Source organism: Salmo salar, chromosome 16, assembly GCF_965601325.2.
Source record: "Salmo salar chromosome 16, fSalSal1, whole genome shotgun sequence".
Taxonomy (NCBI): Eukaryota; Metazoa; Chordata; class Actinopteri; order Salmoniformes; family Salmonidae; genus Salmo; species Salmo salar.
The window spans coordinates 33662501-33686611 of record NC_138306.1 but is presented as its reverse complement, the minus strand read 5'-3'; the positions used below and the strand labels follow the sequence as shown (position 1 = coordinate 33686611).

The 24111-nt window shown below is 43.9% G+C and overlaps 1 protein-coding gene across 1 annotated transcript; it reads left to right on the top strand.

Moving 5' to 3' along the window:
* Positions 1–6358: 6358 nt before the first annotated feature.
* On the top strand, positions 6359–18204 carry LOC106573708 (NEDD4-binding protein 1). The gene is made up of 7 exons (XM_014149002.3): positions 6359–6886; positions 8006–9525; positions 12372–12502; positions 12768–12864; positions 15676–15783; positions 15881–15982; positions 16076–18204. Exons 1-7 carry the CDS (start codon positions 6581–6583, stop codon positions 16479–16481), a joined length of 2670 nt encoding a protein of 889 aa, XP_014004477.3. The 5' UTR covers positions 6359–6580; the 3' UTR covers positions 16482–18204.
* Positions 18205–24111: the final 5907 nt, after the last annotated feature.

The window sequence follows — 24111 nt, the reverse complement described above, 5'->3', positions numbered from 1 at the left end:
AATTAGAAGCAACGAAGAACAGCTGCTTCCAATTGAAGGCCAAACCAAACCTGAACATAGAAATAGACTAAATAGACATTCAAACATAGAAATAGACAACATAGAACATTACCCAAAAACCCAGGACACATAAATCAAACACACCCCTGCCACGTCCTGACCATACTATAATAACAAAATGACCCCTTTACTGGTCAGGACATGACAGATGCAGCTAGCAGCCATGTTTTTTTTACGCATACAAAGCTATTCATTTTAGTCTATTCAAACAGACCCCATTTCAAGGGAAGCAAGCACTCATTAGGATCAGTTAAGGGAACACACTTAGTGGAACACACTTAAGAAGATAGAGTTTTGTTGATTCTGAGAAATGAATGCATGTTTTTAAATAACATTCTTAAAACTTTCTCTGAACGTTAAAGGTCTCAAGTTTTTTATGGAATTTGAGAACATGACTTCAAATAGAACCATGAGCTAACCTGTAGGGAACGTTATGCTGATGTACTGAAATTCCCACAGAATAACATTGCTTCTTAATGTTCTTTAAATTAAAGGGAACCCAGCTAGCACATAACGTTCTGAGAACCATATGTTTCTTAGAGCTTGGTGAGAGTGTGGTTGTCCTATGGTTATTTAGCATATAGCCTTCCCACAACTTTCTGGGAATGGTGTTGCTTGGCTTTGGAACATTCTCAGCACATTTAAGGAACTTCACAATTTTTGTTAAATGTTCTTGGTATTTCATTACCTTAACAGAACGTTTCCTAAAAGTTTAAAAGTAAAAATGTTGGTCATGCTCTAGGAATGTTCTCCAACAGGTTTGACATTGGGAATGTATTTAAAAGAGTCGATGTCCACACCTCTACGGAACTCTTCACAACATAATTTTAAAAATCCCCAACAAAATCCATCTGCTAGAGATATGTTTTTTTTTAATAGGCTGAGTGATCAGGCCGTCAAATCAAAAAGGTACTCCTTCGATATAAATTACTTTTTGCCGAAAATGAAAATGTGTCAGTTTGTCACTTTCACGAGGTTGGAGTAATAACATGTTTAACTATTTAAGACATTGGCTTGAGTCTAGGTTTAGCCTTTAGAGTTCGAGAACATTTTAACAACTAAGGAAGAATTTTCACTTCCCTCATTGACTTCTAAAACCCCACAACCAGGCCTGGTCAATTAAGCCTGTTTCGCAAGCATTCCAGGAAGTCTCGCGATGTTGTGCCTCTGGGTTTAGAAACTCTAATATGAGCCCTCAATGGAAAGATGACACTCTCACGAACATGATGTTTTGCTCTATGATCACCACAAGTGTCACAGGGCTCGTCTGAATGTAAACCGGTACCAGGCCAAAAATGTATGGAAGTGAATAGGGCATTTCCACATTTCTACAAATTACATATCGAAATCTCATAATAAAGATACAACCACAATGTACACAATGTTCCAGGCGTTTGTGACTCACTGACCCTTTAATGGATAGTGTTCATATCACCCCTTCAAACCCAGTGACACACACCTGGGTTCTGACGCAGGCTGACCACATAAATAGGTGTGTGTCTGCATGTGCGTGTGTATGTGTGTGAGTCCATTCATGCGTGAATGTGTGCGTACATGTGAGTGGGTGCATGCATCTTTCAATGTACCCTTTTTCTTATATTGTAGCTGTCAGTGTGGTCTAAACTTTGATAGATCCCTCCTGTCAAAAAAACTGCTGTAGTAATCGAAGTGTTGAATCGTGAGAGGCTGATTGTTGTCTGATGCGCTGTAGACCACCGGAAAAGCCCAATTTGTCTCACTAATCTTACACAAAATAACATTTGCATTCAGCCAACTGCCTGTAATAAAGCCTGGCAGTTATGGGGTCCGCTCAGACGCATAACCATTCATCACAATTAAAGAGAGCTTAGCGCTTGTCACATAAATATTTACAGTGTGGTCTGGGCCATCACACACTGTAAATTCATAAATCATCAGGCCAGATTATTACATTTATGACCGTTTTATTATTCATGATCTGCCTTTTATCTGGTTTTATATTTATTTCCTGCTCCACATGACCTGCTAGGGGGTGGCTGGTGGAGGCTATCTCTTACCCAAGCTGTCAACGGTCACATCCGTAAACATTTGTGTATGTGACACTCATACGTGTTAACAGAAAATAAGCAAGGCCTCCCATCTGCACCTCAAGCCAAGAACTCCTACCACATCTCACTTCTGTTTCCTATCTGGTCGTCCCAGCTGTGGCTGAACAGTGACTAGCCAATAAGAACTAAAGTGGAGCATGTGTCGCAGGTCAGTGCTGTTCTGCACCTCACAGCTGTCCACCCTCAACTGCCACTGCCAATTGAAATAGTCCCACTGGCTAGCTGTAGACCCAGCCCAATCTGCACAGCATTATGACCTCTGGACTACAGAGCAGGGCAGAGCAGACTCACTGACAGCTCCATTTGTTGAGACTATTCAACCCAATGAGTCTTCAGTGATCCCAAACAAAAGAGTTTGATCACATTGAATGTTGATATTATTGGAGATATGGGCCCTGCAGTGAAAACCTCTCCTCATTCTGTTGTGCTCCTTCCTATCACCTAATGCACATGTCCCTACAACTCAGACATCAGCTTAGTCATAGAATGGAAATATTCTAATATTTATTACAAACTGGGTGGTTCGAGCCCTGAATGCTGATTGGCTGACAGCCGTGGTACAGTATATCAGAGAGTATACCACAGGTATGACAAAACAATTACGTTGGTAACCAGTTTATAATATCAATAATGCGCCTTGGGGGGGTTGTGATATATGGCCAATATACCGAAGCTACGGACTTTGTCCAGGCACTCTGCGTTGAGTTGTGCAAAGAACAGCCCTTAGCCATGATATATTGGCCATATACCACACCCCCTCTAGCCTTATTGCTTAACTATAATATAATAATACCATTCATTCCTTGAACAATATGTCAAGCCATATTTCTTCAGATATTTAGAATGTGTGATTTCCTGTCCATAGCTATGGTTCAATCATGTGTTATAGAAATTAAAAGGAGTAGGAATGTCCTCTTCATGAGAGGAGAATAAAGAGTAACCACTGATTGATATATTGCCTAACTATTCCTCATGGACTTTGGTGTGCATGCAAGCATGCAACTGTGTGTATGTGTGTGAGAGAGAGAAAGAGAGACGGCAAGAGCGAGAGAGAGAGAGAGAGAGAGAGAGAGAGAGAGAGAGAGAGAGACAGAGAGAGAGACACTAGTTAATTCACAGGCAGAGCAAAACACAACATGAGGAGAATGTGAGATAATCAAGGTCTGGCTGTGTTGTGGTGTGATTGTGTTCCAACAACAGTGAGTGTCCATTTGGTTTTGTAGGCTTGGTACATTATGAGGCTGCCAAAAACAAATGGGCCGACAGGATACCTCTGCTGATATTACTGTCATCTGGACGTTGATGGTTCACGGCACGCTCTCTTCTCTTGTTCAACCCAACTCTTCTCTTCAATTAACTTTAATAAAGACTAGATTCCCCTGCTCTGTGCATCTGGACTTCAAATAATGAAAATTATCGATGTTCAGAATTGTTTTTGTCAATATTAATTACTCTGCCCTGGAGAGGGGAAAGAGCCTGGTTTAGAGGCTGTTTTCGTGTCTAGAGGGTGAGAGCATCATCTAGTGGACAGAGAATAAATACAAATTGTCACGGTAACGCTTTGCCTTCACACCACACCTTTCACAATACAATACAGCAGGGATCATCGAGCAACTTCAGCCGCGGGCAAATTTTTTCTTGAGCGGGTGGTCGGAGGTCCAGAACATTATTAAAAATAATTTGTAGACTGAACATTTTCCGCAAGAAGCCTAAACAGATATATTTGCCTAAAACATAATTTCAAACCTTACATTTGTATACAATCACATCTCTCTATTATGCTTGGGAATATTCGGGAAGAGATTTCCCAAATGAAAGTCACTTGGAGCTAATTTCCTGGTGTTTTTAGTCTTTTATGTCCAGCAATGAAAATTGTACAAATAAAACAAATAAAAAAATGTATCTTTTTTTTGCTTAGAAAACTTAGGGGGCCAAATAAAACCACTCGAGGGGCAACTCCAGGGAACGGGCCGCCAGTTGGGGAACCCTCCAATACAGTTTAATAGTTACATATAAAGATAATACTCTAAATTGCTTTTAACACTGTCACAATTCATGGATTTATAATGTTGTTATAATCAATCTTCTTGACTGACAGAGCAAACACTTTGCCATTGCCATCAGTGTGGGTGAGGCGTTGTTGTTCTGAATGGCCTGTATAGCTGCTGCTGTTGCTTTGTGTTCTCCTCCATCTCAAGGCCTCAGCGCCTGACAACAGCCAGCCAGCCACTCCTCTTTCTCCATTACCTCTGCTCATCCAGTGCCCACACACACACACACACACACAGACACACGTCTCTTTTGCTTTCACTTAATGTCTAACTCCATGAAAAACACAGGCAAGAAAAGAACACTATCACATACAGAAACACAATCAAACAAATACACAGACTTTGGCTTATATCAAGTCACATCACTTGGCGTTGCATACTATTTTACTTGGTCAAAGACTAAATGTCTCAGTCTGTATATCTTGAATATGCAAAAGAGAATCTGGATTGCATGCAACAAATGTGTAAAAAAATATATATACACTACCGTTCAAAAGTTTGGGGTCACGTAGAAATGTCCTTGTTTTTCATAGAAAAGCAAAATGTTTTGTCCATTAAAATAACATCAAATTTATCAGAAATACAGTGTAGACATTGTTAATGTTGAATATGACTATTGTAGCTGGAAATGGCAGCTTTTTTATGGAATATCTACATAGGCGTACAGAGGCCCATTATCAGCAACCATCACTCCTGTGTTCCAGTCGCACGTTGTGTTAGCTAATCCAAGTTTATCAATTTAAAAGGCTAGTTGATCATTAGAACACTCTTTTGTAAATATGTTACCACAGCTGAAAACTGTTGGGCTGATTAAAGAAGCAATAAAACTGGCCTTCTTTAGACTAGTTGAGTATCTGGAGCATCAGCATTTGTGGGTTCGATTACAGGCTCAAAATGGCCAGAAACAAAGATCTTTCTTCTGAAACTCGTCAGTCTATTCTTGTTCTGAGAAATTAAGGCTATTCCATGCGAGAAATTGCCAAGAAACTGAAGATCTCGTACAACAATGTGTACTTCTCTCTTCACAGAACAGCGCAAACTGGCTCTAACCAGAATAGAAAGAGGAGTGGGAGGCCCCGGTGCACAACTGAGAGCAAGCGAACAAGTACATTAGAGTGTCTAGTTTGAGAAACAGATGCCTCACAAGTCCTCAACTTCATTAAATAGTACCCGCAAAACACCAGTCTGAACATCAACAGTGCAGAGGCAACCCCGGGATGCTGGCCTTCTAGGCAGAGTTGCAACGTGCATATTTAGTTTTTTGCCCTAGCACTACACAGTTGATTCAAAGCTGAATGATTAGTTGATTATTTGAATCAGCTGTGTAGTGCTAGGGCAAAAAACTGAACGTGCACGTCTTGGGGTCCCGAAGGGCCGAGATTGGGAAACCCTGCTATAGGATATTGGTCTCTTGAGATTAAACTGACACAAATGTTAGTTCCTCGCATATTAGCAGATAAACTCCAGTTAGAGGGAAAGTATTTTTCAAAATGTATGCTCAGCTTTACCCAACCATATTAGGAAAATGCATTACACTCAGAGCCATATTTAGATACAGTAATATGGCTCTGATTACAATGTACCAATAATAGTCACATTCGTTTTCAGCACAATTAATTTATGTAAGCAGACTACATCCATTAATTAAGTTTAAAATTGTCTAGAGCTTGTTCACAAACCTCACAACTCTTGTCTTGCATTATGGCTCATTATGTGTCATGAAAAAAGGTTGACAATGCGCAAAACACATCTATCAAGCGTATTATGTTATGTAGCTTCATCACCAGTAGGTGGTGTAATTGTATAATTTTAGATCAGCTATGAATTGACGAATCAGCTGCATGAATACGGGTATTTCTGGAGTTTCACAAATGTGCTTGGTTAAAATAATCTATTATAATATGATTTGTTTATAATCCATATTTATCTGGATGATAAGCTTATATCCCACTACTTGCCCTCGTGACCATTATAATTTGTTTGACAATGGTGTGTCTGGACTTTAACATTGGTTGTTTGTTCTTTTCCATGGGAAGCTAGAATCGACTGTTATTTACTAAAAAATGTATTACATTTTGCTAAAGATATTGAATAGATAGTCAAAATATCTATAAGATCTTCTCTTTGGATGAGATAAATAAACACATACCGTACATATTGTCGTCTTTTGATGACATCATCACTGGGACTTTCCGGATGCGTCGGGGTTGACAAGTAAAAAGTTGTCTTAAAACTGGATTACTCTAGCTAATATATCACCGGAGAGAAGAGGAAGACCGATAGAAGTAAACCATGAAGGGGGGTAAAGATCCAAATGACACCGAATGGTTAAGATATTAAAACGATCTGTTGTCAACAGGGACAGATATATTCAAAAACAGAATGTCAACAACGCGGCCCCTTCTCGGTATGAAGCGAGTCACCGAGGTAACCTGTAAGGAACCCCTGGGAAACAGGCTGTCGCCAACAGCGAGCAAACAACAGCAAGAGGCCCTGACAGTGGACGAATTTGCTGTCTTCGAAAACAAGCAAGAAGAACTGAAATGCGCTAAGCCCAGAGTAGAACATGTTTTTCGGGTAGCTTTCACAATTATCGGCCTTTTGGACACTGGAGCCCACAGTAGTACAGCATCAAGGCAGATATGGCTTCAACTCAAGGGAAAGAGAGACGACGTGTCGAGGGCAAAGGTAAACATTGACTGCGATTCATTAAAATTAGCTTGAGGCTTATAACATTGATACCCATTCTTATATTGTTTTATTTATTTTTGTTAGTCAGTTATGCAGTTAAACAGACTTTTAACGTTAGGAGAGAAGGGCCATCCTGAAATGTAAGCGGCAAATCAGGCAGTATAATCAATCGCATGGTCATGGTGTACCGAATGGAATAGCTACTATGCTAATTGAGAAGTTGTTTGTGTTTCATAATCTGATAAGGCTCTGTGTCATATGCCTTCTAGCAAATTAACTGTACAGATAATATATCAGTAACGTTAAAGATTATAGATCTAACGTTAGAGTCCGGCCAGGTTTACATCATTCCGTAAGATCCCGATTGCATGACAGACGGACAAGCTGTTCTTGGCGTTCCTTTTGTTTTCATTTCAACACTGATTTCCCGTTCACTCTACTACTCTAAAAACACCAGTCTTAGCTAGGCTACATCTTTTACACTTCTGTGCCTTGAGTTTTCCCTTGACAACATCGTGTAGCGGGCGGGTAAAGTTCAATGTACAGATCACCGGATTGGGTAATATCAATGTCACCTGTTCGACAACTCGGAAACGATTACTATTGGTGCCAGTAAACTTGGAATCTCCTCCCACCCCATTGAGAACACAGAAAACGGAAACCCCAACACAGTTATGTATTGCCTCATCATGTCTCTTTCCAGTGTGTAGTCATCAGGAAACCATGTCCACTGTATGGAGAGGATACACACGAATGCATTGTGACCGGTGCTTCTTTGACATATCCAAACTTGTGGCTGATTCATCAAATATTTCTGGAAAGAGGTTGAGATTTCCTCATTGGGTTTCAGTTGGTTTTTGACAACTTCCCATCTTCCACGTTTTAATCTCACCAATTTACAGTCAATGTGGTGATGACAGAGTTGACTGAGAGTTGTCAGTGATGATGAGTGAAGTTTCTTAAGTAGGCGTAGAGGGGGTATCTCTGTGGGTCATGCTATCAGTTTCAATTGGCGCTTTACCCTGTTAAGCTTCGAATGTGGACCTTCTCGTGTGTATGATGTTTTTTTTTGTCATGTCTACTTTTCTAACTGGTGTTGACCCTGTGTTGTTGCAGGAGTACCTGAAAGGCCTGTGTGATCCAGAGCTGCAGCAGGAGGAGCACTACCCTGTGGACATGCACTGCATCTTTGCCGGTGCCCGGGGTCTGTTCCTTGACCGACTGCTGCGGGACACCAGCGCTGAAGTTGTGATGCTGGAGCCAGGCACACTGCGCCTGCTGGGCTGCTTTGAGTCTGTCATCATGGCAAAGAGCCGCGTGCAGCAGTTTGTTGCTCTCTTCCAAGAGAAGCGCAGCCTGCCCGGAGATAGGGAGCCGGCCGTGAAGCGCACCTTCAAGACGTTTGTGGAGGAGCGAGATGATAAGTATGCCATGGAGCTGCTCCTGCTGCCCAGTGCCCTGAAGGAAGAGCTGCTAGGTCTGGCCCAGAGCCCCACTCAGCCTGGTGGGGTTATAGACGTGGACCAGGATCGCTCCCAGAGCAGCACCCCTGTCACTGACCTCTCCAACCGCATCCTGGACACCAGCTTTGAGGAGAAGGTGGTTGGGGCTGCATCCGGGGCCGAGACGGGGTTGTTGAATGGCGTTCGGCCCTCCCACAAACGCCGCTCGTCGGAGAGCGAACTGAGGGACACCAAGAGGCAGTACTCCCTGGAGAGGAGAGATGAGTCGATGGAGAGAGAGCGCCACACTGTAGCCAGTGACAGCCAAGCTAAGACCCCCTCCAAGACCAACATGGGGCTGATGGTGCTGGACTCTAGTGATGGTGCGGATGACGGGGAGGCTGTGAGCCCTGAGACCAACCTGCGGTGCCTGGTGAACTTCTTCAGAACCATGGGCTACCAGCAGGAGGTGGTGGAGCGGGTGGTGAAGGAGACGGGCCAGACAGAGGACACTTTCCTGTTGCTGGAGTGCATTGTGGAGGAGAGCCAAAGAACAGAGAGGCAGCGAGGAGGGGCATCCTCAACCCACAACTCTGAGTCTTCTTCCTCTACTTTCAACTCCAGGGATAAGGATAGAGGGCTAGATAGAGTGCCAAACCGAGCCCTGAATGTAAAGTCCAAGGAGAACATTAAGCCACCCAGCAGCAATGGTGTTGGCCAGAGGGGACAGTATAGCAGCATGCTGCAGACAGTGACACTAAAGAGGAGCAGCAGTGCTCAGGGGGCTGCTTACGATATCATCACCATCAATGATGACGAGGACAACACAGACACACTGACTGGCAGTAAAGCCAGGATGGCAGAGCAGATGGATTTTCCATCAGGGCCCAGGATGGACTACCTGTCCCGGGGAGGGGCTCAGACCATGGGGCCGGTACGTGTGGAGAGTGTAACGGCACTGCGGAGCACGCCACAGCGCCCAACCCAGCCAGCAGACACACGGCCAGGCTGCTCCTATCAGACCCTGTCAGCCAGAGTCCCCCCACCCCGCACAGAGCCTGCTCCACCACCCCTGACTGCCACGACCCGCTTCCATGATTCCCTGAGAAACCCCTACACCCTGACCCTACAGAACGAGCCTGGATGCCCTGATCTCCGCCACATCATCATTGACGGCAGCAACGTGGCCATGGCGTGAGTAACCACCCTTACTATACCCCCCTCTGTAGGAGGATGTGGAACAACACTGAGAGCCCACACTCATTTTCTCATCATCAGATATGACTGTCTGGAACCACCTGTGTGTAGGCCTATGTGAGCGTTGGCGTGTGTGTGAAAGCAGGAGTGTAACCCTCAGTCAGGACTTTCAAGGGTAACATAAAAGCTCATAGCTGAGAGCTCTTCCAGTAACCCTCAGTGGATGAGTAGGTAGGCTTAGGGCATGGCCACTGTGTCTTTGGCAAGGCTAATGACTGTCCAGATGGGAAAATCTCTATAAAATAATTGTCAGTAATATAACTCCAACTATCTCTCTCAACTTGCCAGTTCTCCTCTGTTTCTTACTTCGCACACCATTTTATTCTGTCCACTGAAGTCATTACTGGAAGTTGTTTTAGTCATACCTCTATTACATTTATTCTATCACCCTTTCAGACTCGGACTAATCTGACTGGCAGAGCTAACTTCAGTTTGTGTGGACTTAGTTAGGCTACCTACTGAGGTCAGAATCCCATTTCATGATAAGATATAGTACATATGCTATAGGGACATACAAGTATGGGGGTTTTATTTTAGAAAATTACAAGGGGAAATAAAGTTTTGTATATTTGGCGATTACATTTCCATGTTGATAAGGTGATTTTACTATCCACGTCAGTGGTGCTGGAGTTAGAGTTCAAACAGGATGTGCAACTTTCTCTTTAAGAGGGAACTTCCCTTGACTTTACATTGCCCCACAAAATGAGACGTGTGTTTTAAGCTGGTGTGTGTTCACAATATTCTCTGGCCATTTGTTTGTAACGGTTCTTATGAGATATGCTGGAAAATATGGGCAGATAGGGGGTCCAGTAATCTCCAAGTAATAGAAACAAACCCTACTTTACTTTTTTTTTTTGATATAGAATGAGATTAGTGTATTGGGAGGGATCAACAACTCTGGGTAGAGGACATTCTACTTTGTTAGGCTACGTTTTCTATGTTTTTGTAGACGTCAGAACATCTTTCACACCTTCAATGTGTTACTTTTCTGAGTGGCTTTCTTTCTCAAACTGGGCTGACACAGTAATTTTATAATCGTGTAATTGACTAAGGATAGACAGTCATAAAATAACCGTCATAGCAGTTTTAGTAAAATAATATTTTAATTAACTTCATATTCAAGTTGACAAACTTAACCCAAAAGCAGAAAAGTAAAAGTAAGCATGGTTTACATCTAACAGACAATATAAGGACAGACAAGAGGATGCAAAACTGGCCAATTTTTTAATTTAGTGTTTTGGACAAACAGCTGACAGAAGGCTGGGCATTCAGAAACATAACAGCTGACTGAAGACGGAAGGCTGGGCATTCAGAAACATAACAGCTGACTGAAGACGGAAGGCTGGCATTCAGAAACATAACAGCTGACTGAAGACGGAAGGCTGGCATTCAGAAACATAACAGCTGACTGAAGACGGAAGGCTGGCATTCAGAAACATGACGGAAGGCTGGCATTCAGAAACATGACGGAAGGCTGGGCATTCAGAAACATGACGGAAGGCTGGGCATTCAGAAACATGACAGCTGGCTGAAGACAGAAGGCTGGCATTCAGAAACATAACAGCTGGCTGAAGACGGAAGGCTGGCATTCAGAAACATGACGGAAGGCTGGGCATTCAGAAACATAACAGCTGACTGAAGACGGAAGGCTGGCATTCAGAAACATAACAGCTGGCTGAAGACGGAAGGATGGCATTCAGAAACATGACGGAAGGCTGGGCATTCAGAAACATAACAGCTGGCTGAAGACAGAAGGCTGGGCATTCAGAAACATAACAGCTGGCTGAAGACGGAAGGCTGGGCATTCAGAAACATAACAGCTGGCTGAAGACGGGAGGCTGGGCATTCAGAAACATAACAGCTGGCTGAAGACGGGAGGCTGGGCATTCAGAAACATAACAGCTGGCTGAAGACGGGAGGCTGGGCATTCAGAAACATAACAGCTGGCTGAAGACGGAAGGCTGGGCATTCAGAAACATAACAGCTGGCTGAAGACGGAAGGCTGGGCATTCAGAAACATAACAGCTGATGGAAGGCTGGGCATTCAGAAACATAACAGCTGGCTGAAGACAGAAGGCTGGGCATTCAGAAACATAACAGCTGGCTGAAGACGGGAGGCTGGGCATTCAGAAACATAACAGCTGACTGAAGACGGGAGGCTGGGCATTCAGAAACATAACAGCTGGCTGAAGACGGAAGGCTGGGCATTCAGAAACATAACAGCTGGCTGAAGACGGGAGGCTGGGCATTCAGAAACATAACAGCTGGCTGAAGACGGGAGGCTGGGCATTCAGAAACATAACAGCTGGCTGAAGACGGGAGGCTGGGCATTCAGAAACATAACAGCTGGCTGAAGACGGGAGGCTGGGCATTCAGAAACATAACAGCTGTTGTTGAACCAGTGATGATGGAAGTTTGTTGCTCCTTGTTTCAGCAAGTTGTTGTAGCAAAGGAGTTTTGGTTTTCCCCCCCCCAATTCCTTAGCACATGCAATCAGGAGAGGAGAAAATGTGTGTAAAATATGCCTCTTTTGGGTAAAGTTTCAATTTTTTTTACTATATTTTTGCTATTCGAACGGTTATAGCGGTGACCGCAAGTAAGTCATCCAAAATTCCATGACTATCACAGCCCTACTTGTTACTCACCTGTGACAATACTGTCTGAAGGCAATCCTCAATTTGTCAATCTGAAATACAACAATCACTTTATGTATTAGGATAGTTATAAGCCATTCCTAACCTAAGCATTCCTAAGTAACCCTTCCTCCTTGTGCTCCTCTGTAGGCATGGTCTCCACCGCTTCTTCTCCTGCCGGGGCATAGCCATCGCTGTGGAGGCCTTCTGGAGGCAGGGCCACCGGGAGATCACTGTCTTTGTGCCTCAGTGGAGGCAGAAGAGAGACCGTTACACCACAGGTCAGAACAAACACACACCACAGCACAGGCCTCCCCAACCTGGGCTCAATCTCATCCCTCTGGTTTTGGGGGGTGAAGAAGTGACATGAAATGTACCGGTAGTTCAACCATCCAAGGTTTTGGTCAGGAGAAAGATGATTGTACTTTGGCAAATAGTTGTGAATATTACTGTTTGAATGGTGATAAGACAAACATGTGGAGCACTTTATGTGTGCTCTGTTAAGGATATGGTCTTAATGTGTATTTCCTCCACGTGTCTCAATAGAACAACATTACCTAAACCAACTGGAAGACCTGCGTCTGCTCTCCTTTACTCCTTCCAGAGAGGTCTGTGGACAGAGGATTTCTTCCCATGATGACAGGTACTGCAGAGTCAAATCTCACCACGTCATACAGCCAGCCCACCCTCTGTCATCTGCTGCCACCTCATCCATAATCACCCTGTCCCACATTCCCTGCTGCCACCTCATCCATACTCACCCTGTCCCACAGCCTCGCCCACATTCCCTACTGCCACCTCATCCATACTCACTAGATTGGAACGGCGGGAACCCGGTTACTGAGATTTACCATCCAAAACCATTCCCTTTTCCCGGGATAAATAACTGCGAGAGACTGGTAAATTATATAAATGTTTTATATGAACAGCAGGGCGTCAAATGATATGCCATGTCTAAATCTGAATTCTCTACAACCTTCTCTCTGGTCACTGCATGATGAATCATCAACGCTCAGGGTGGGGACTGACAACCCATCTCAATATGTAGACCTGCACTATATATACACAAAAGTACGTGGACATCCCTTCAAATTAGTGGATTTGGCTATTTCAGCCACACCCGTTGCTAACAGGTGTATAAAATCGAGAACACAGCCATGCCATCTCCATAGACAAACATTGGCAGTAGAATGGCCTTACAGAATAGCTCAGTTCCAAACTGCCTCTGGAAGCAACGTCAGCACAAGAACTGTTCGTCGGGAGCTTCGTGAACGGTGTTTCCTTGGCCGAGCAGCCACAAGCAAGCCTAAGATCACCATGCGCAATGCCAAGCGTCGGCTGGAGTTGTACATAGCTCGCCATTGGACTCTGGAGAAGTGGAAACACGTTCTCTGGGGGTGATGAATCATGCTTCACCATCTCGCAGTCCGATGGAAGAATCTGGGTTTGGCGGATGCCAGGAGAATGCTACCTGCCCCAATGCATAGTGTCAACTGTAAAGTTTGGTGGAGAAGGAATAATGGTCTGGGGGTGTTTTTTACGGTTCGGGCTAGGCCCCTTAGTTCCATTGAAGGGACGCTACAGCATACAATGACATTCTAGACGATTCTGTGCTTCCAAATTTGTAGCAACAGTTTAGGGAAGGCCCTTTCCTATTTCAGCATGACAATGCCCCCATGCACAAAGCAAACTTGACTGGCCTGCACAGGGCCCTGACCTCAACCCCATCGAACACCATTGGGATGCCAACTGCGAGCCAGGCCTAATCGCCCAACATCAGTGCCCGACCTCACTAATACTCTTGTTGCTGAATGGAAGCAAGTCCCAGCAGCAATGTTCCAACATCTAGTGGAAAGCCTTCCCAGAAGAGTGGAGGCTATTATAGTGTATCATCTCATCATGATAACTTTGGTCTTGTAGTGTGTCATCTCATCATGGTAACTTTGGTCTTGTAGTGTATCATCTCATCATGGTAACTTTGGTCTTGTAGTGTGTCATCTCATCATGGTAACTTTGGTCTTGTAGTGTGTCATCTCATCATGGTAACTTTGGTCTTGTAGTGTATCGATCTCATCATGGTAACTTTGGTCTTGTAGTGTGTCATCTCATCATGGTAACTTTGGTCTTGTAGTGTATCATCTCATCATGGTAACTTTGGTCTTGTAGTGTATCATCTCATCGTGGTAACTTTGGTCTTGTGACAGGTGGACAGACCTACATTTGCTGCAGCGTAGCCTATGCTACAGTAACAAAGACCAAATGTGCGGCTAATTTACATATCTCCATCTGGCTTCCGGGGGTCACTTTTTTTGTTGCAGCTGCAGAGTTTTAAAACAGGAGCGAGCACTCTCTCTGTCCCACCCATCAATTCCATTCAAACTGCATTCAAAATAGATCATCCTGTTCAAGATTGATAGATCTATATCTATATAATGTCCTAGCTTACCTCTTTCAGGTAATACATTTAAGGCAGTGTTATATTTAGTTCATGAATGGTGGGTTATGCATAATAAGCTTCTAACTTATAACCTCTCTTGCGCAATACGTACACCTGTGCTCCGCTGGTCTCTTTTTTTGAAAGTATCCTTAGCTCTTGGAGTCCCATGCAGGAAAAGCTAGACTAGATTAGCTTGCTGGACATCATTTCTGGGGCGTTTCTTATACCAATAGACTATTCAAAGAGGGACACAAGCTCTTGTTTGTTAAATAAAGCAGCCAATAGAACTCACGGGTAGTTTGAAAGAAGGGCAAACGCGTGATGGTGGTAGGCTATAGCAGTTATTTATTCAGACCCATAACCATTCAGTCCTCGTGAAGCGAAGTGAAAGCCTTCTGTGTCTCATTCTAGTCCTATATTATTCAAGCATGTCATTAGATTGATGAAGATAAGGACAACAAAACTGATTTCATTTAACTGAAGAAATTGAGGAAGGAATGAAGCAACACTAGAGAGAGAGAAAGGAGGTAGGCTAATAACATTAGTGGAAATATTATGAAAATGTTGAATCAAATTTGCTAGCCTATACTTGTGACTTTGTAGGCCACATGTGCTGCACCAGAATTGCATGTTCTCTCTCTGCTTTATCATGGTTTGAACGAGGTGCGTAATTCCAGTAGCCTATGTATTGGATAACGGCACAATCATTTGGGCTCATTAAATGTATTTAGATCAGGCTCAGGTTGCATCAGGCTTGAATTTTAGATCAAATCTCTAATCAAATCCAGACACAGGCCTATTTTAAATGCTTTTGAATAACACTTCCGGTTTTGGTGGGAAATACCGGGTTACCCGGGAGAAAAGTGATTTATTCTTGTGATGGACCATTTGTAAAATACCTGAAATATTCCACCCTAAACTCACTCTGTCCTACAGCCTTGCCCACATTCCTTACTGTCATCCATACTGACTCACTGTCAGCTGACTCGGTCTATCTTATCTCTCTCTCACCTACAGGTTTCTGCTCCACCTGGCAGAGAAAACAGGAGGGGTTATCGTCACCAATGACAACTTGCGGGACTTTGTAAATACATCGGAGGCATGGATGAGGATCATCCAAGAGAGGTGAAGGCCTTTTAACCAATCATCAGACATGCACTCATTTATATAATCCCTGGACACATGACCTTCTCCTCTCACACTGACTGGCCCCTTTTTCCAGGCTTCTGCAGTTTACCTTTGTAGAGGACCACTTTATGATCCCAGATGACCCCCTGGGGAAGCATGGCCCTCACCTGGAGGTGTTCTTACGGAAGGACAACAGGTGTGTGTGAAAGGAGATGATAGTATTGTTTATACAGTATGACCTTACTGCAGAGGTATGTGTATTGACCATACGTGTGTGTCTCTCTCACAGACGGAGCCCAGTCACACCTCCTCTGAGGCCAGACCCCCGAGCCACCCCGCAACCTGTCTATGTCCAAGCTCTGCAGTCTGCCCCCCGCCCCTCAGCTACCCCCCAGATGAGGCCACTCTCCCACTGGCCACATTCTGGGCCCCCTGGGTGGCACCCCCCTCACCCAACACCCTCACCACCTCCACAGAGGTCACACCCTCCTCGCCCCTCACCCCCTCTTCAGCGATCACACACCCCTCGCCCAACACCCTCTCCCCCTCCCCAGCGGTCACCCTCGGAAACCATAGAGCTCAAAAGGAAGCTGTACGATATCTTCCCTGACCAGAAGCAGCGCATTGACCGTATCCTCAGTGACAACCCCTACATGAGGGACCTGAACGCACTGTCAGGCCTTCTGCTGGGATGAAACCAAGCACACACACTGTACTCAGCCACTCACACACAGATACACTTACAAGTCTCTGTCGAAGGAGGGTGCCAATAGTAGGCCTATGTACAGAAAACTGAGCTATTTAAAGTTTTTGTATTAAAGTCGATGGTCAACTGCACTGCTCTTGGATGGCTATTTGTTTGGAAGGCATAACTCTCCTTTTTATTCACATTTAAGTTCAGCAGTGTCCATGGAACATGCCATTCATGAATAGATTGCTTTCCCGAGTGAAACCATCAAATTGTGGGGAAGGAATTGTCCAGCTGGCATCTACTGTATGTGATGTCCACATCTGTTCTAAGTACTTATTTCCTGTCATTTGTCTCTGCACAAGTCTTTAAGGTGTAAAACCAAATTGCTGTAATAACTGCTGAAGGAAGGTTATTTTGTTCATGTTGTAATATAATTTGTTTCTATATGATTTTGTAAATATGAACATTGACATGTGCAGATATGGTTTTATGTAATTAACCACACAAATACAAACAGCTCCATAAAGAAGCTTTTTTTTAAAACCTAGCGATACTTCATTCCTTCAGTGATTCACAATCCAGTGCTTTGATACTAGGTTGGCAGGGTAGAAGGGTTCCTTTATTCTAGATACACGGCCTGGAGACACCAGTGCCAAGCACAATCCTGTGCTGAGAAAATAATAGGAAAAATATTCTTAAACATGAGGAAATGATAATCCTTGTATGACATCGCAAATATTACTTACAGTGTTTGGCTGCTAAGTCCCTTATCTTCCTGTACTGATTGTCCACTACACTCTGAGGACATAGCCATTGTATATTCTGGAGAGTCCCAGACTGACTCAGAGCCAACTTACCCATGTTACTCAATGATCTGGAACACCCTGGCCACTCTTGTACAAGTCACTATCTTTTGTAATGGTAACATAGCAAACCCATTCTTCATTGTTTGTTCAATGAACAACGATCACAAATAACTCTACCTACATGTACATATTTACCTCAATTACCTCGACACCGGTGCCCCGCACATTGACATTGACTCTGTACTGGTACCCCTGTATATAGCCCCGCTATTGTTATTTACTGCTGCTCTTTCATTATTTGTTATTCTTATCTCTTTCTTTTTTGTAGGTATTTTCTTAACTGCGTTGTTGGTTAAGGGCGTGTAAGTAAGCATTTCACTGTTGTATTCGGCGCATGTGACAGAATTTGATTTGATAAGACCTCAGTCACCAGCCACTAGAGGTCACTGTGAACCAAGCTGTCGGGGGCTAGTTGCTACTGGAGCACTTATTGCTAAAATAAAATCTGACAGATGAGTGGCCTGGCTATTATGATGAAAACAACTTGCTTCCGTTGTGTATAGCTTCAGTTTTGTATAACAAGGTGCATCCATTGTGTATAACTAACGTTCAACTCTTTTTGGAGAGGTTCGTCAGTGTATTCTACCAGTGAGGTAAAACTTTGGACTCTGTATCCAAGTCCCCTTTCTGTTGTTTCTTCTCTATATAATGTAAAGGATATCAGTCACGGATGTTTGGTTTACATTTTTTTCCCTTTTAAGATTTCTATGAGAATGGTGATACCACAGCATTTCCTATGAGGGCATAGGCGTTCTGTGGGTATCTCATGGTTACTTGAAAGACGGGGTGTATATTTGATTTCCACAGGCTGGTAAAGTTAATAAAGGCCAACTGTTTGTCATAAACGAGACCTTTTCTTAATCGGTCTGTTGTCGTCTTTGTTCTAACCATTTATAAGCTGTTTTGTTGGTGTGTAGACATGTACTGAAAACCAAAATAGTCATATACTGGGCATTCAGAAAGTATTCAGACCCCTTGACTTTTTCCACATTGTTACATTACAGCCTTATTCTACAATGGATTAAATTTTATATTTTCCTCATCAATCTACACACAATACCTCATATAATGACAAAGCAAAAATAGGTTATGAGATTTAGGAAATGTATTAAATATTAAACTGAAATACCTTATTCAGACCCTTTGCTTGGCTCATCGCGTCTACTGACTCCATGTGGCAGGCCGGGCACCTGCATGCTTCCGTTGGTCTTCAGTTGGGGTTTCCTCCGTTACATTGTTGCGGCTGGCTTCCGAGGTTAAGCAGGAAAAGAAATTGTAATTTTTAAGTTTCCTTTTGGAAAATTGGGCGCTGGTCAACATGACAAGGAAGGTTTTAATTTACTGGATATTTGAGAAATGTACAAGAACTCAATTCTTTGTGTTTCGATGTGTAGCACTTGCCAAACGTAATAGCCTCTTTTTGTATTGGTTTATAGGCTACTTTCCTAAAACAATAATTGTCCACCACACAGGTTACCTGTCAGAGATTTGAGCATTATATGTTTAGGTGTCCACTGTATCTCTCACATAGACAGACAGACAGACAGACAGACGGCGGCAGCGTAGCCTAGCCTAGTAGTTGGACTAGTAAGGTTGCAAGATCAAATCCCCGAGCTGACAAGGTACAAATCTGTCGTTCTGCCCCTGAACAAGGCAGTTAACCCACTGTTCCTAGGCCGTCATTGAAAATAAGAATTTGTTCTTAACTGACTTGCCTAGTTAAATAAAATATATATATATATATATATATATACACACACAGACAGTGCATTCAGAAAGTATTCCGACCCCTCGACTTTTTCCAAATTTTGTTGTTACATTACAGCCTTATACTAAAATTGATTAAATAAAATATGTCCTCAATCTACACCCCATAATTAAAAAGCAAAAACTGCTTTTTAGAAATGTTTGCAAATGTATTTAAAAAAAAAAATAAGAATTGAGCTCAGGTACATCCTGTTTCCATTGATCATCCTTGAGATGTTTCTAGAACTTGATTGGAGTCCACCTGTGGTAAATTTAATAGATTGGACAGGATTTGGAAAGGCACACACCTGTATATATAAGGTCCCACAGTTAACAGTGCGTGTCAGAGTAAAAACCATGCCATGAGGTCAAAGGAATTGACCGTAGAGCTCCGAGACAGGATTGTGTTGAGGCACAGATCTGGGAAAGGGAACCAAAACATTTATGCAGCATTGAAGGTCCCCAAGAACACAGTGGCCGCCTCCATCATTCTTAAATGGAAGAAGTTTGGAACCACCAAGACTCTTCCTAGAGCTAACTGAGGGTTTTGTCAGGGAGGTGACAGAGAGAGTACAGAGAGATCCTTGATGAAAACCTGCTCCAGAGCACTCAGGACCTCAGACTGGGGTGAAGGTTCGCTTTCCAACCACCCTAAGCACACAGCCAAGACAACGCAGAAGTGGCTTCGGGACAAGTCTCTGAACCTCCTTGAGTGGCCCAGCCAGAGCCCGGACCAGCGAGAAACTCACAAAATACAGGTGTGCCAAGCGTCATACCCAAGAAGACTCGAGGCTGTAATCGCTGCCAAAGGTGCTTCAACAAAGTAGACTAAAGGGTCTGAATACTTATGTTATGTGATGATTCAGCTGTTTAATTTTTATAAATTACCAAACATTTCAAAAATCCTGTTTTTGCTTTATCATTATGGGTTATTATGTGTAGATTGATGGGGAAAACTATAATCAATGTAACCTACCAAAATGTGGTAAAAGGTCAAGGGGTCTGAACACTTTCCAGAATAATTTCCGAAGGAATGCACTATACATACACACCTGGAATGCTTTTACAACAGTCTTGAAGGAGTTCCCACATGTGCTGAGCACTTGTTGGCTGCTTTTCCTTCACTCTGTGGTCCAACTCATCCCAAACCATCTCAATTGGGTTGAGGTCAGGTGATTGTAGAGGCCAGGTCATCTGATGCAGCACTCCATCACTCTCCTTCTTGGTCAAATAGCCCTTACACAGCCTGGAGGTGTGTTGGGTCATCGTCCTGTTGAAAAACAAATGATAGTCTCACTAAGCCTAAACCAGATGGGATGGCGTATCACTGCAGAATGCTGTGGTAGCCATGCTGGTTAAGTGTGCCTTGAATTCAAAATAACCACTGTTAGTGTCACCAGCAAAGCACCACCACACCATCACACCTCCATGCTTCACGGTGGGAACCACACATGCAGAGATCATCCGTTCACCTACCAAAAATCTAATTTGGACTCATCAGACCAAAGGACAGAATTCCACCGGTCTAAATGTCCATTGCTCGTGTTTCTTGGCCCAAGCAAGTCTCTTCTTATTATTGGTGTCCTTTAGTAGTGGTTTTTTTTTCAGCAATTTAGACCATGAAGGCCTGATAAAGGCAGTCTCCTCTGAACAGCTGATGTTGAGATTAGTCTGTTACTTGAACGCTGTGAAGCATTTATTTGTGCTGCAATTTCTAAGGCTGGTAACTCTAATGAACGTATCCTCTGATGCAGAGGTAACTCTGGGTCTTCCATTCCTGTGGCGGTTCTCATGAGAGCCAGTTTCATCATAGAGCTTGATGGTTTTTGTGACCAAACTTGAAGAAACTTTCAAACTTCTTGAAACCAGAGAGATATACCTGCTGGAGCGCGTGCTACAGGTGGGTGCTGCTATGGTGACCAGCGAGCTGAGATAATGGGGAACTTTACCTAGCAGGGTCTTGTAGATGACCTGGAACCAGTAGGTTTGGCGACGAGTATGAAGCGAGGGCCAGCCAACGAGAGCGTACAGGTCGCAGTGGTGGGTAGTATATGGAACTTTGGTGACAAAACGGATGGCACTGTGATAGACTGCATCCAATTTATTGAGTAGGGTGTTGGAGGCTATTTTGTAAATTACATCGCCGAAGTCGAGGATCGGTAGGATGGTCAATTTTACGAGGGTATGTTTGGCAGCATGAGTGAAAGATGCTTTGTTGCAAAATAGGAAGCCAATTCTAGATTTAACTTTGGATTGGAGATGTTTGATGCGAGTCTGGAAGGAGAGTTTACAGTCTAACCAGACACCTAGGTATTTGTAGTTGTCCACATATTCTAAGTCAGAACCGTCCAGAGTAGTGATGCTGGACGGGCAGGCAGGTGCAGGCAGCGATCGGTTGAAGAGCATGCATTTAGTTTTACTTGTATTTAAGAGCAATTGGAGGCCACGGAAGGAGAGTTGTATGACATTGAAGCTCGTCTGGAGGGTAGTTAACACAGTGTCCAAAGAAGGGCCAGAAGTATACAGAATGGTGTCGTCTGCATAGAGGTGGATCAGAGACTCACCAGCTGCAAGAGCGACATCATTGATGTATACAGAGAAAAGAGTCGGCCCAAGGATTGAACCCTGTGGTACCCCCATAGAGACTGCCAGAGGCCCGGACAACAGGCCCTCCGATTTGACACACTGAACTCTATCGGAGAAGTAGTTGGTGAACCAGGCGAGGCAATCATTTGAGAAACCAAGGCTATTGAGTCTGGCGATGAGGATGTGGTGATTGACAGAGTCGAAAGCCTTGGCCAGGTCAATGAATACGGCAGCACAGTATTGTTTCTTGTCGATGGTGGTTAAGATATCGTTTAGGACATTGAGCGTGGCTTAGGTGCACCCATGACCAGCTCTGAAACCAGATTGCATAGCGGAGAAGGTGTGGTGGGATTCGAAATCGTCGGTAATCTGTTTGTTGACTTGGCTTTTGAAGACTTTAGAAAGGCAGGGTAGGATAGATATAGGTCTGTAGCAGTTTGGGTCAAGAGTGTCCCTCCCTTTGAAGAGAGGGATGACCGCAGCTGCTTTCCAATCTTTGGGAATCTCAGACAACACGAAAGAGAGGTTGAACAGGCTAGTGAAAGGGGTTGCAACAATTTCGGCAGATCATTTTAGAAAGAAAGGGTCCAGATTGTCTAGCCCGGCTGATTTGTAGGGGTCCAGATTTTGCAGCTCTTTCAGAACATCAGCTGCCTGGATTTGGGAGGAGAAATGGGGAAGGCTTGGGCGAGTTGATGTGGGGGGGTGCCGTGCTGTTGACCGGAGTAAGGGTAGCCAGGTGGAAAGCATGGCCAGCCGTAGAAAAATGCTTATTGAAATTCTCAATTATAGTGGATTTATCGGTGGTGACAGAGTTTCCTATCCTCAGTGCAGTGGGCAGCTGGGAGGAGGTGCTCTTATTCTCCAAGGACTTTACAGTGTCCCAGATCCTTTTTGAGTTTGTGTTGCAGGAAGCAAATTTCTGCTTGAAAAAGCTAGCCTTGGCTTTTCTAACTGCCTGTGTATATTGGTTTCTAACTTCCCTGAAAAGTTGCATATCACGGGGACTGTTCGATGCTAATGCAGCACGCCACAGGATGTTTTTGTGTTGGTTAAGGGCAGTCAGGTCTGGAGAGAACCAAGAGGTATATCTGTTCCTGGTTCTACATTTCTTGAATGGGGCTTGCTTATTTAAGATGGTGAGGAAGGCATTTTTTTTAAATAACCAGGCGTCCTCTACTGAAGGGATGAGGTCAATATCCTTCCAGGATACCAGGGCCAGGTCGATTAGAAAGGCCTGCTCGCTGAAGTGTTTTAAGGAGCGTTTGACAGTGATGAGTGGAGGTCGTTTGACCGCTGACCAATTACGGATGCAGGCAATGAGGCAGTGATCACTGAGATCTTGGTTGAAAACAGCAGAGGTGTATTTAGAGGGCAAGTTGGTTAGGATGATATCTATGAGGGTGCCCGTGTTTACAGCTTTGGGGTGGTACCTGGTAGGTTCATTGATAATTTGTGTGAGATTGAGGGCATCAAGCTTAGATTGTAGGATGGCTGGGGTGTTAAGCATGTCCCAGTTTAGGTCACCTAGCAGCACGAGCTCTGAAGATAGATGGGGGGCAATCAGTACACATAAGGTGTCCAGAGCACAGCTGGGGGCAGAGGGTGGTCTATAGCAGGCGGCAACGGTGAGAGACTTGTTTTTAGAGAGGTGGATTTTTAAAAGTAGAAGTTCAAATTGTTTGGGTACAGACCTGGATAGTAGGACAGAACTCTGCAGGCTATCTCTGCAGTAGATTGCAACACCGCCCCCTTTGGCCGTTCTATCTTGTCTGAAAATGTTGTAGTTAGGGATGGAGATTTCAGCGTTTTTGGTGGTCTTCCTAAGCCAGGATTCAGACACGGCTAGGACATCTGGGTTGGCAGAGTGTGCTAAAGCAGTAAATAAAACAAACTTAGGGAGGAGGCTTCTAATGTTAACATGCATGAATCAAATCAAATTTATTTTTATATAGCCCTTCGTACATCAGCTGATATCTCAAAGTGCTGTACAGAAACCCAGCCTAAAACCCCAAACAGCAAGCAAAGCATGTGAAAGAAGCACGGTGGCTAGGAAAAACTCCCTAGGAAAAACTCCCTAGAAAGGCCAAAAACCTAGGAAGAAACCTAGAGAGGAACCAGGCTATGAGGGGTGGCCAGTCCTCTTCTGGCTGTGCAGGGTGGATATTATAACAGAACATGGTCAAGATGTTAAAATGTTCATAAATGACCAGCATGGTCAAATAATAATAATCATAGTAGTTGTCGAGGGTGCAACAAGCACGTCCGGTGAACAGGTCAGGGTTCCATAGCCGCAGGCAGAACAGTTGAAACTGGAGCAGCAGCACGGCCAGGTGGACTGGGGACAGCAAGGAGTCATCATACCAGGTAGTCCTGAGGCATGGTCCTAGGGCTCAGGTCCTCCGAGAGAAAGACAGAAAGAGAGAAAGAGAGAAT

Bases quoted from the DNA above. Each gene is read 5' to 3' on its own strand.
- LOC106573708 (XM_014149002.3), top strand. From the start codon at position 6,581: ATGTCAACAACGCGGCCCCTTCTCGGTATGAAGCGAGTCACCGAGGTA. The intron at 12,503-12,767 runs GTCAGAACAAAC...GTGTCTCAATAG, and splicing joins GAGAGACCGTTACACCACAG to AACAACATTACCTAAACCAA. The intron at 15,784-15,880 runs GTGAAGGCCTTT...CCCTTTTTCCAG, and splicing joins ATGAGGATCATCCAAGAGAG to GCTTCTGCAGTTTACCTTTG.